General features: G+C 51.0%; 1 protein-coding gene across 1 annotated transcript in view; it reads left to right on the top strand.

Moving 5' to 3' along the window:
- The window catches only part of LOC149345529 (beta-hexosaminidase subunit alpha-like), a 161,726-nt gene that overhangs the window by 117,480 nt on the left and 31,831 nt on the right, over window positions 1-12,415 (top strand). Inside the window, exon 10 of the mRNA XM_089586106.1 lies at window positions 1,484-1,574. Coding sequence (XP_089442232.1) covers window positions 1,484-1,574 — 91 coding nt within the window. The remainder of the gene's footprint in view (window positions 1-1,483; window positions 1,575-12,415) is intronic.

Raw genomic sequence — 12,415 nt, 5'->3', positions numbered from 1 at the left:
AAATAGGACGGTAGTTTAGGGCGGGAATAATTGTCACCTGATTTGTAGAGTGGAACGACCTTCCCAACTTTCCAGTTTTCCGGAATGAGACCTGTAGAGAGTGATCGCGAAAACAATTCAAGATACACTGCATTAATACATTTCGTGTTTTTTAGTAGTTTAGTGTTGATCTCGTCGATGCCGGCTGACAAGGAAAGTTTCATTTTCTCAATTAAAGATGAAATCCCTGTTAAAGAAAGAGTTATTGCGTCCATCGGTGAGGTGGCATTAGTAGGAGGTATCCTTGGAGACGGGTTGCGCTCCTGGGTGAAAACTGATGAGAATGCCGTATTGAAGATGTTAGCGCATTCTGTGTCGGAGGCTTGAATACCGGATGCATGAGTGAGAGTGATTGAGTCTGATGATGCGGGATTGATGACGCGCCAAAACTTTTTGGGGTTATCGCATAGCATGAGTGGTAGGTCGCTGTTGAAGAATGAGTGTTTAGCGTTGGTGACGGAAGTCAAGTATTCTTTTTCGGCTGAAAAGTATTTCTCCCACGCTTAGGAATTGCTTTTAAATTTGGCAGCGCGAAAAAGCCGCTTCTTTTTGTTCTCGAGTCTTTTTAGTCTCTTAAAAAACCAAGGTTTAGAGCGATTTTCACGAAAGGTTATTTAGGGATAAATTTTTGTGTTAGTTCATGGAGTTTATCTTTAAATATTAGCCAATTCTCGTTAACAGATCTCTGGTTATAACCGGCTTGGAAGAGTGGGAAAAAATGCTCAGTTCACGATTAATGGCATTGTAGTTACCCTTTGATTGTTTTCTTTTGTGTTTCATGGCGCTCGGTGCGGAAGAAAAAATCTGCTTGAATGACTTTATGGTCGTTAATAAACCCTAAGTATGTAATGAATGACGAACTGTCAGGATGAGAGCTTAGTATTAAGTCTAAAATGCTGCTCGAATCGCCTGCGATGCGTGTTTGGCTGGTTACTAGTTGGTAAAGATTGAAGTTCAAACAAACATCTAGAAAATCCCTTGATTCTGCACTGATTGGCAGTGAATGAGAGCGGTTGAGCCAGTTTATTCCTGGATAATTAAAATCACTAAATAGAAGAATATACGCGTTCGGATAAGATGTCATGAGCTAGTTTATCATGTTGTTGAGTTCACGGGGAAAGTTTCGGCTAGCATGCGGAGGCCTATAACGCACACCAATTATGACTGAATGTGGTTAAGTACAGCACAAAAGCCACAGTATCCCTAAGTTAGATGGGAGACGGATGGGTGAACAAGATAATTCCGGTCCAGAAGCGATCTGTGCACCACCCCCTCGAGAATCTGTGCGGTCCTTTCCATAAACAGATTCATCACGACCAGAAAGGCTTGCCATTTAATAAAAGAGCTAATCCGAGACACTGATGAAAATTGACAAAGTCGTTGCTCCGCTTTCGCGCCGTTGGCGTCCAGGCAAGTGAACTGCAATGCTCTTTCCACCCGGCAGGCACTCCCGCCCAGAAGGCCCTGGTGATCGGTGGCGAGGCCTGCATGTGGGGCGAGTACGTTGACGCCACCAACCTCATCAGCAGAACGTGGTGAGTGCATTCCCGCTGAAGAGTGGTGGGGCAACGTATGCACACAAATAAAAACAGTGAAAGCATTACACAAAGCAAGATAAAGTGCCGTTATGTGCAGGTAATATATCAGGAACCAATGAAGGATAAAGTTCAACGTAGACGTCACACATCCACCTAAAAACGTCGCACACTCGGCAGAGCATATTCGAATTATGTTCAATGAACACAGCTGCATCCAGACGCCGGCCGGTACCCGACACGCATCTCTCCCTGCAGTCCGAGCGCTCCAAATTTTGTCAGCCCTCCGTAACCGACAAGCAGGCCGTTCTCACTGTTTAAATGTTCCGAGTCTGCCAAACAGCTGCAGAAAAGCACATATTCTCTCTACCGCAGCAACGACGCGCTTGTTGAGGTGAAGAGAGGTCTCGGAGGAGAACCGGTAACAAACGGCCAGTGGGTGAGCTAATCCCGGGGGACTTGCGGGCAACGAGCGAAATTTTCTGTTCGTGCTCGTCCGAGCGACGAGGCAAGCGACACGGCAAGAAAGCTTCGTCGCTTGCCACCATGGCCTTCGCATTCGCGTTAGTTTTGCGCGCTCAGCCTTTAACGCGATACGACGCAAAGACACTCCCTCCACTTTACAGTCTAGAAAGGAGCTCAAGTCAGGCGGATGCTGGTGCTCCTTCTCAGTGGCCCCGGTTGCTTGCTCGCTGTGCTGGTCGGGTAGACTGGGGTGGCTCAGCCGATTGTCCTGTAGCGTATGAATGAGGCACCATGTCTTGGTTCATGCGGAACTTCCTCCTCTGGGTTAACGATCGATCGTGCACTTGATGCGATGCAGGATCGTCACAGGCGGTGCGCGTGCGCAAACCGCATTATTTCTCTCACACACACCAAGTACGTTGACGGTGACTTCATTCGGGTACTTCTTCCAGGCCACTATTTCACCACGTCATCACGCACAGAGCGAATCCTCACACGATCGCCAACAGCACACACTCCCTGCCCACCTCTGCGTTTATCAGCAGATGCTTCAATTTTCTCGGCCTTCGCACTCATTGCCTCTGCCGGGTTTGGTCGCAGTAACGAGAGGCGAGTCCGCAGTTGCCTTCGCAGAAACAATTAGCGGGTGTTTCACACTTCCGCCCAATTTTCGCGACAGCATCATGGATATCATGTCACCATAACATCCATGGATCTCGCTGCTGCTTTCATTCTACAAATGCCCAGATGTTGCTCGTGCAACAAACCCCACACAACATTCTGACACGACTCAAGAATGACCAGTCTGTTTGTCCATACAAGGCATCCGTCGTCTATACTCAGCTCCAGTCGGCGCGTCCAGAATGGTTTTAGCTCATCAGGCGCACTTTTTGGCCAGCCATGCCATATCATTTCCCGAACATTGCTGGGTAGATAAGCAATATGCGTTGTGGGGCTAGTTCGATCATTCTCACAATTCTTTTTTGCGCACACAAAGTTGTGATATTTTCGAAGGTGGAAGTCAGACTCCAGCGGTCCCGATGCACACACAACACGTTTATTCAAGCATACGATCACACATATACCAGGTGTCCCAGCTAAATGCAACCAAGCTTTTAAAAAACACGGGGTGTCCTAGCCGTCTGAAACCAATTGAGGGTTGTTTAGAGTCGCGTGACCTAGTGTGCAGTATTTTTTTCGTTCCTCAAAGTTGAATAATTAGTTAAGCTTAATTAACTAACTTTTTAATTATTGGCTTGAGGAACAAAGTGCAAGCGGAAAAGTTGTAGATAGCTTTGAGAAACAGCTTACTGGGACATTTGCAGCAACGCAATATTTACGTAAAGTACTTTTTTTTACCGGCCTTTAACCACAACCCGCACAATGAGAAAAAGCTTCCACATGACAACTGTGCCACTTCAACGTCCCATGACGCGCCTTAAAGAATAAAATCCGTTTTTTATGCGAAGCATAATAAAATAGCTCAACCCAGCTCCTCGAGCGCGGCGGTGTCGTTACCATTGACCTTTCGTGACCTCCATGTCATACCACGTGATGTGTGACGTCACAGCAGATGAAAAACGGGGGCCCAACTTGCGCCATCGCGCGAGGCGTCGTGACCAAGGATGACCACGTGGTGCGTGACGTCACAGCAGATGAGAAACGGGGGCCCAGCTCGCGCCGTCGCGCGAGGCGTCGCGACCAAGGAGGACCACGTGATGCGTGACGTAACGACATAGGAGAAACGGGGCCCCAAGTGTCGCGACCAATCTGTTTCCTGCTTCTGCCGCTAGGTGCGCTGTAGTGAACACGTGATGCTGGAGCGGCGGTATAGACCAGATTTTTTAGCCTCTCCTGGGCGCGGCCATTTTGCACCGACTGGCGCGCCGCGGTGCGGGCGTTTCTTTGGGGACTGCGGGGCTGCGGCAGTTCCGCGGCCGCGCCTGCATATAGCCGCGCTTCGGGCGCTAAAAAAACATTGTCGAGCATACTTCCGCTGCGTGGCTGTGTTGCAGGAAGTATTTACGTTATCAAAGCGATAACATTGACGCGTTTTAATGACATTTAGTTTGACATTCAGGTTAATTGTGCCGGCGCTTAGAACGCGCTCGTGCTTAATCGAATTCCGTCTTGGTGCTCCACCGCAAAGAAACTTTTTATTCAATATCAAGAATTAGGTGTGCGGCTAGTATGCAGTTCCAATTCCCATGCACTCTTATTCCTTCCTGCCGGCCATAAAGCACCCCCCCCTTCCACAAACGGCTTTCTTGTCGCCGCGCCAGTTTATCAACAAATTACCGCTGTGAGCTCAACTGAGTCGCAGCGCCAACAGAAAACAAATTTTGTCATGGTTTATGCAACCTGATGCATAAAAACGTACTTTCGCTTAATTGATAAAAGCTTGAATAGATATGAGCAGCTAATCCAGCTTTCACTAATTCTGAGGTCCGAAGTCGCGTTATTTTATTCAGGAGCTCTCGCCGCTTGTGAGAGCGTTGCGTAGGCGTTTGGCTAAGTGTGGAAAACGTAATGAAATCGCGCATATTTTCCTATGAATAATGTAGATACCGCACCGCTGCGGTGGCTCAGTGGTTACGGCTCTCTGCTCTGGCCCAAAAGACGCGGGTTCGATCCCGTCCGCGGCGGCCGAATTTCGAAGGAGGCGAAATTCTAGAGGCCCGTGTACTGTGCGATGTCAGTGCACGTTAAAGAACCCCAGGTGGTCGAAATTTCCGGAGCCCTTCACTACGGCGTCCCTCATAGCCTCAGTCACTTTGGGACGTAAAACCTTAATAAACCAAACCAAGCTAAGGTAGATACCAACAGCAGAAAGATACTATAGATAAACCTTTACCCCCCAGATACCTCTGACATGCGTGCGGAAAAAGCAGCTGAAATCGGTAGCGGTCGTGCTTACAATCCTGTGCATGAAATGTTCTTAATGGGAACAAGAGCAAGCTCAGCGCAAGGATGCTGAACACGTACTGGTGATCGAAAACACGCGCTCCGTCGGGACAACCTTCAGTCTGCAGCTCGCCTATCCAGTTACTACTCCACTGAGTCAAGTCAATAGATCTACATTCTGATGCATAATATCATCATAGATGATATCGCACATAAAAGGCGACAACAAACGACACGACAGCGCAGAAATCTGCTTTGAAGTGCCGGTTTCCAGTCCGTACACTACCTGGTCGACTACCCTCGGATGTCACGTTAACGAGTAACTGCGCACAAGATAACCGCAGCACTGTCTGGAAGAGGGCAAATGTGAGTAGTGACGCACAGCACACACCCTCATACGTTAGCTGATGGAGCACAAAACGGCAGAAGCGAACACGTAAACATGCGTTCTATGCGCGGCGCCGGCGCGACCCGCAGTCCCTCGGGCCGCGCGCGCCGACAGATGGCGACTGGCGTCGAGAGTAGGTGCGCGTCCGCAGCCTGCGTGCGAGGGTAAAAAAAATCTGGTCTATACAAGGGGGTGCGCCTGCCTCTGCTAGGCGTACACGGGATAGAGATGCCTCCTGGAGACAGGGCTGCTCGTTGGAATGAGAAGCAAAAGTTGCGGCGTGCTACAGAGACTGATGAAGAGCGTGAAGAACGTCTAGCCAAGCGGCGTGCTCGATATGCAACTCGGCGACAATATGCTTCGCATCTGACTAGGCTTAACCTAAGCTAAGCCTCAGCCATTTTTTCTGAAGTCCTCTCCTCGATGAGACTTTGGGTGCACATTGGGACAGAAAAGTGAGCGAGCAGATGGTCACGTGACAACGATCGTGCACGCGCATACCACCTCTCGTCCGCCCGTTCGCCCAGGAAAAAACCAGTCCTACTACTTTCAGAGCAGACCCTGTATATTGCCACGTATCACAGCAGTGTTCGTTCGCGCAAGGCCGCAGGAAAGGGGTGTTATCATTTGTGTTCGTGATGCGAGAAGCGACCGGACTAATCTCGATTGATCACAGCCATGCCGAGCTGCATCTACGTGTTTCCAGATTACTCTAGATGATCTCGACCTCTTATCTCGAAGTTTCCTTGCCGGCTTTAAATTGAACGATGCCGCGAGCAGCGGGCATTCGTAGTTCGACGACTGACGAGCACGTTTGTTGCTTACGCCGTCGCCGAGTGATTCAGTTCTTTTGCGGGCGCAAGTCAGCCCAAATAAAGAGCTTCGCTTCCAAGTCTTGTTGGTGTCTTCCTGACAGCTGGATTGCCGTCGCTACAACGTGACATCTGGTGGAGGTGCTGCGTAGCTTTCCAATTTCCGGACACCCCCTACAAGACGTGACGCCAGCCCTCTGAGTCATCCACCGCAGGACCTGAGTCCAGTCCACCGCGCAAGCCGACGTCTGCTAGGCGACGCACCAGAGTTCGGGACTCTGCCAGACCCTACCCGGAAGCGAAAGCAAGTAGCCACGTCCACCATGAGCTTGCCCCAGACGACGACTCCAATAATGCTTCACCAGCCCCGGTTACCACCAACATTCGACGCTTCGCCTGGCGCCGACCCCGAAGAATGGCTGGAACAGTTCGACCGTGTGGCTGTCTTCAACAACTGGGATGATGCTACGAAACTTAGGTATGTCTTCTTCGCCTTGGAGGGACCAGCAAGAATCTGGTTTTAAAACGAGGAAGCTAGCCTCACGAACTGGGAAACCTTCAAGGAGCAGCTTTTGAAGATCTTCACGAACGTCGTGCGAAAAGAGAGTGCCCAGCAGCTGCTACAGTCTCGCATACAACATCCAAACGAGACCGTTGCAATGTACACTGAGGAGATGAAGCGTCTCTTCCGGCATGCCGACGCAAACATGAAGGAAGAAGAAAAGGTAACGCTGCTAAAGCGAGGAGTTAAAGAGCAGCTGTTTTCGGGCCTCGTACGGAACCCACCGAAAACCGTCGCGGAATTCTTCGAAGAGGCATCCACCATGGAAAAAACTCTGGATGCCAGAGCCCGCCAGTGTGACCGCCAGCAGCTCTTTGTGTCAGCAAGTTGCATGGACACCGCTAACAACGATAACCTGCGGCAGTTTATACGTGAAATTGTACGAGAAGAGCTCCGATGATTGCTGCTAACGGGAACGCGTCCGCAGCTTTCATCGCTCACAGACGTCATCCGGGATGAGGTTCAACAGTCCTTGGGTGTGACGTCGACAACCACGCATCCTCTGCAGCCCACAGCTATGACTTACGCCGCAGCTGTGCGCCGTCCTGCACGTCGACGACGAGACCCAAGCCCCTATCGCCCTCAGCCAGCTGCGTCGGACCGCCGCCCTCCCGCCCGAACCCGGCCGTCCTACGAGCGTCGCACACAGCCGAGGAAATGCGACGAGTGGAGAACTCCCGACCAGCGCCGCCCACTATGCTTCCACTGTGGCGAAGCCGGTCACGTCCTCCGGCACTGCCAATACAGAAGACTGGGCATCTAAGGGTTCTCTTACAACGCTCCACGACCCCTACCCGGCCAGCGAACAGCCGAAATCGAGGAGTTTTTGCGTCGGGAAGGATGCTCACCGCCGAGCCGCCTATCACGTTGCCCGTCGCCATCGTCACCGCGCTTTATATCTCCTAGCCGAGGTTACACGATGCGTGGACGCTCCCCCAGCCCCCGAAGGTTGAACTGAATAAAGCAGCCTCTGGAGGTGAGGTTGCTTCTCAGCGCAAGATCAAAGATCCTCCATCGACGAAAACGCAAGACCATGCCTCAACTACGACGACAACACCGACGACGACGACACGGCCAGACTTGAACCTTATTGAATGCCAACAGCGCAAACGACGCAGACAAAGTAGAAGAAAACACAGGACAAGCGCTGTCTTAAACTAAGTCCTTTTGCCTTATTGACACTTGCTTTAAGCCGGTCCAGGTTCATACCCTCCAGCAAACGCAGAGCTCCGGCTTTCACCTTTCCTGGTTTTTTCGAAACCGTTGAGATGCGTTGAGGAGTGTACCGCGGTTTTATCAAGAACGCAGACTGAGAAATATAGGGAGGGATACGGCTCTCTAGTCAATTTCCTGCACTCAATATGTACCACCAACTCGCCCGTTTGGCTATAGTGTTGAACCTTATACCACCACCCAGAGAAGTAACGTCGGAGTACGCCCACCGCAGTCTCACTGCCCGACAAAGCCGGGATCGTACACCGAAGACAACATGGAATACGAAAACACGAACAAGTTACCTTGAAGTTATGGTCGACGGTCACACGGTTACTGCCTTGGTGGACACCGGAGCTGACTACTCCGTGATGAGTGGGCCACTCGCTGTCCGGCTCAGGAAAGTAACAACAACTTGGGATGGCCCGCTGATACGCACCGCAGGTGGCAACCTGATTACGCCGTCAGCACGTTGTACCGCGAGAGTCACTGTAAACGGGAGAACCTATGCTACAACCTTCCTGGTCCTACGGCAATGCTCGCGAGACGTTATTTTGGGAATGGACTTCCTGAATGAACATCAGGCGATCATCGACGTTCGATCTAAGACGATCAAGCTTTCCACGGACAAAGCCATACCTTCTGCGACGAGCGCGATTCATCACGTTGCCTTAAACGTCCTCGATGAAGCATTGAGCGTGCCGCCCCGATCGAATGTCCTCGCCTGCATAGGTACAGGAGACATCGAAACTGCCGAAGGCGTCATCGAGGGGAACACCCAGCTACTCCTGGATCGAGGACTGGGCGTCGCAAGGGGAGTCGCCCAAATCCGAAATGGCTAAGCCCAGGTGTTGCTAACGAACTTCACCGAAGAATACCGGCATCTAAACAAAGGTACTACGATAGCTTTCATCCACGAGCTGGCAGACATCAGAGAGATATTTGCCCTACCCGACCAACCCGTAGAACTATCTGACCAAGGCAATCAAGCAACGTTTGATGTCAACCCAGCATTACCACGGAGCAGACAAGACCAAATACGCAGTCTTCTTCGAAAGTACAGCGATTGCTTCTCATCAGCATCGAATGTGCGACGAACCCGGCTTGCCAAGCACAGCATTGTCACAGACGAACACGCCCGACCTTTGCGACAGAGCCCCTACCGCGTATCGCCGCTAGAACGCCAAGCTATCCGCAAGCAAGTTGAGGAAATGCTTCGTGACGACGTCATCCAGCCATCGAGGAGCCCCTGGGCAGCACCAGTTGTCCTAGTGAAAAAGAAAGACGGCAGCCTTCGCTTCTGCGTCGATTACCGCCGCCTGAAGAGCATTACGAAGAAGGATGTCTACCCCCTCCCCCGCATCGACGACACACTGGATCGGCTATGCAACGCTAAGTACTTCTCATCGATGGACCTGAAGAGCGGCTACTGGCAAATTGAAGCCGACGAAAAAGATCGCGAGAACAAAGCGTTCATCACGCCAGACAGACTCTGAGTTCAAGGTGACGCCATTCGGTCTCTGCTCTGCCCCAGCGACGTTCCAGCGAGTAATAGATGCGGTGCTCGCAGGCTTGAAGTGGAAAGGTTTACCTAGTCTACTTTAAAGACGTTGTTGTCTTCTCCTCAAGCTTTGAAGACCACCTACGAAGGCTTCGGATAGTGCTGGAAACGATCAAGTCTTCAGGCCTGACACTGAAACCAGAGAAGTGCCACTTCGCCTACGAGTAGCTGTTGTTCCTTGGTCACGTCGTAAGCAAGGACGGAGTTCGCACAGACTCCCAGAAGACGGCTGCGATCGCAGAGTTTCCACAGCCTAATGACAAGAAAGCTATATGCAGAATAATTGGATTGTGCGCTTATTACCGGCGATTCGTCAAGAACTTTTCGCGCATCGCTGAACCTTTCAGCCAACTTACCAACTCTGACGTGCCTTTTAAATGAGAAAGGCCGCAAGAAGAAGCTTTCAACGAGCTGAAGCGCCGCTTACAGTCCTCTCCTGTGCTCTGGCACTTTGATGAAAACGCCGAAATCGAAGTTCATACCGATGCAAGCAGCGTGGGCTTAGGAGCGGTCCTCGTTCAGAAAAATGGCAGACAGGAGAATGTTATCGCGTACGCTAGCCATTCACTGTCGAGAGCCGAAGCCAACTATTCGACGACAGAGAAAGAATGTCTCGCCATTATTTGGGCCACGTCCAAATTTCGCCCCTACCTATACGGACGACCATCCAAAGTTGTGAGTTATCACCATGCTCTGTGCTGGCTGGCAAATTTGAAAGATCCCTCCGGCCGCCTTGCTCGTTGGAGCCTACGTCTTCAAGAATTCGACATAACTGTAGTCTACAAATCTGGCCGCAAGTATTCCTATGCAGACTTCCTATCGCGAGCCCCCGTAGACGCAGCACCGGAAGAGGAAGACGACGACGCTTTCCTAGGACCTGTAAGCGCCAGCAGTTTCGCGCAGCAGCAGCGCTCGGATCCTGAGTTGCAAAGCCTAGTTGATTATTTGAAAGGCAAGACTGCATCGCCATCCTGGGGGTTCAAGCGCCAACTGTCGTCCTTCGTCCTTCACAATAATGTCCTCCTCAAGAAGAACTTCGCGCCCAACAGGACAGCGCATCTTCTTGTCGTGCCCAAAATTCTCAGGCAAGAAATTATGCAGACAAGTCATGATGAGCTGACTGCAGGGCATCTCGGGATTGCTCGCACGTTGCACCGCATCCAGGAGAAATACTATTGGCCGCTTCTAGCTACCGACGTTTCCCATTACGTGAAAACGTGCCGTGAGTGTCAGCGACGCAAAACGCCTCCGACTAGACCAGCAGGACTCCTGAACCCCATACCACCGCCAACTAAGCCCTTTCAGCAAATAGGGATGGACCTCCTCGGCCCCTTTCCGACTTCATCATCAGGTAACAAGTGGATCATCGTGGCCACCAACTACATAACCCACTACGCCGAACCAAATGCGTTGCCTAGTGGTACCGCAACAGAAGTCGCTAAATTTTTTGTCGAACAAATTCTCCTGCGACATGGCGCCCCCGAAGTGCACATCACAGACAGAGGAACGGTGTTTACAGCGGAGCTGACGCAAGCCATTCTCAACTACAGTCAGAGAAGCCATCGGAGCACAACTGCATAAAACCCACAAACCAACGGACTCACGGAGCGTCTGAACAAGACCATCGCAGACATGCTCTCCATGTACATCGACGCCGAACACAAGACGTGGGACTCCATTCTGCCCTACGTGATCTTCGCTTATAATACTGCCCTCCAGGAGACAACCAGGTTTACTCCATTCCAGCTGGTATACGGCAGGAAGCCCACGACAACACTCGACGCAATGCTCCCGCACATTTCTGACGAAGACAACCTCGACGTCGCCGCCTAACTTCATCGCGCCGAGGAAGCCCGAAGACTTGCGCGGCTTCGCATTCAAGACCAGCAGCACACCGACGCCCGACGCTACAATCTGCGCCGACGAGACACGCATTACAAGCCAGGTGATCGTGTTTGAATATGCACGCCAGTTCGCCGCCGTGGATTGAGTGAAAAGTTGCTGCGACTCTACTTTGGCCCGTACAGGGTTCTGCGTCGCATCGGTGACCTCGACTATGAAGTCATCCCCGACGGCACGACAGCATCTCAGCGACGCCGCACACGCCCGGAAGTTGTACATGTCGTACTCCTGAAGCCATATTATGAACGCTAAAGGAATCAAAGTTTGCATTCTCCGTGTTTATTTTCATTTTAAAGCATCGAGACGATGCTTCTTTGGGAAGGGGGTAATGCCACGTATCACTGTAGTGTTCGTTCGAGGAAGGCCGCAGGAAAGGAGTGTTATCAGTTGTGTTCGTGACGCGAGAAGCGACCGGACTAATCTTGATTGAGCACAGCCATGCCGACCTGCATCTACGTGTCTCCAGATTACGGTAGATGATCTCGACCTCTTATCTCGAAGTTTCCTTGCCGGCTTTAAATTGAACGATGCCGCGAGCAGCGGGCATTCGTAGTTCGACGACTGACGAGCACGTTTGTTGCTTATGCCGTCGCCGAGTTATTCAGTTCTTTTGCGGGCGCAAGTCAGCCCAAATAAAGAGCTTCGTTTCCAAGTCTTGTTGGTGTCTTCCTGACCGCTGGATTGCCGTAACTACAACGTATATATATATATATATATATATATATATATATATATATGTAACAAACAGAAGCGCCCTCTAGGGAATAAAGAATTGAGAATGAAACCTAAACTGAATATAACATTTTACCCTACCCCTTATTTTTTGTTATTAGTTGTTGGTTTTAGTAAGGAAACCCCAAGGCATGCACACTGTACTATTTACACATATTTGCAGACTATGAACATAACGTCAGACCACCAACTAATAGGTCTGATAGCCTTGGAGCCACGCCGGTGGCCGGTGCGCTCGGGTTGAACGTCGCACTGTCGTCGATGGTGGAAGGTGGAAGTCAGACTCCAGCCGCCCCGATGTAC

This window comes from Amblyomma mixtum, chromosome 4, assembly GCF_055824585.1.
Source record: "Amblyomma mixtum isolate Tamu chromosome 4, ASM5582458v1, whole genome shotgun sequence".
Taxonomy (NCBI): Eukaryota; Metazoa; Arthropoda; class Arachnida; order Ixodida; family Ixodidae; genus Amblyomma; species Amblyomma mixtum.
Note: the sequence above shows the minus strand (reverse complement) of the source record. Positions and strands in the feature narration are given on the sequence as shown.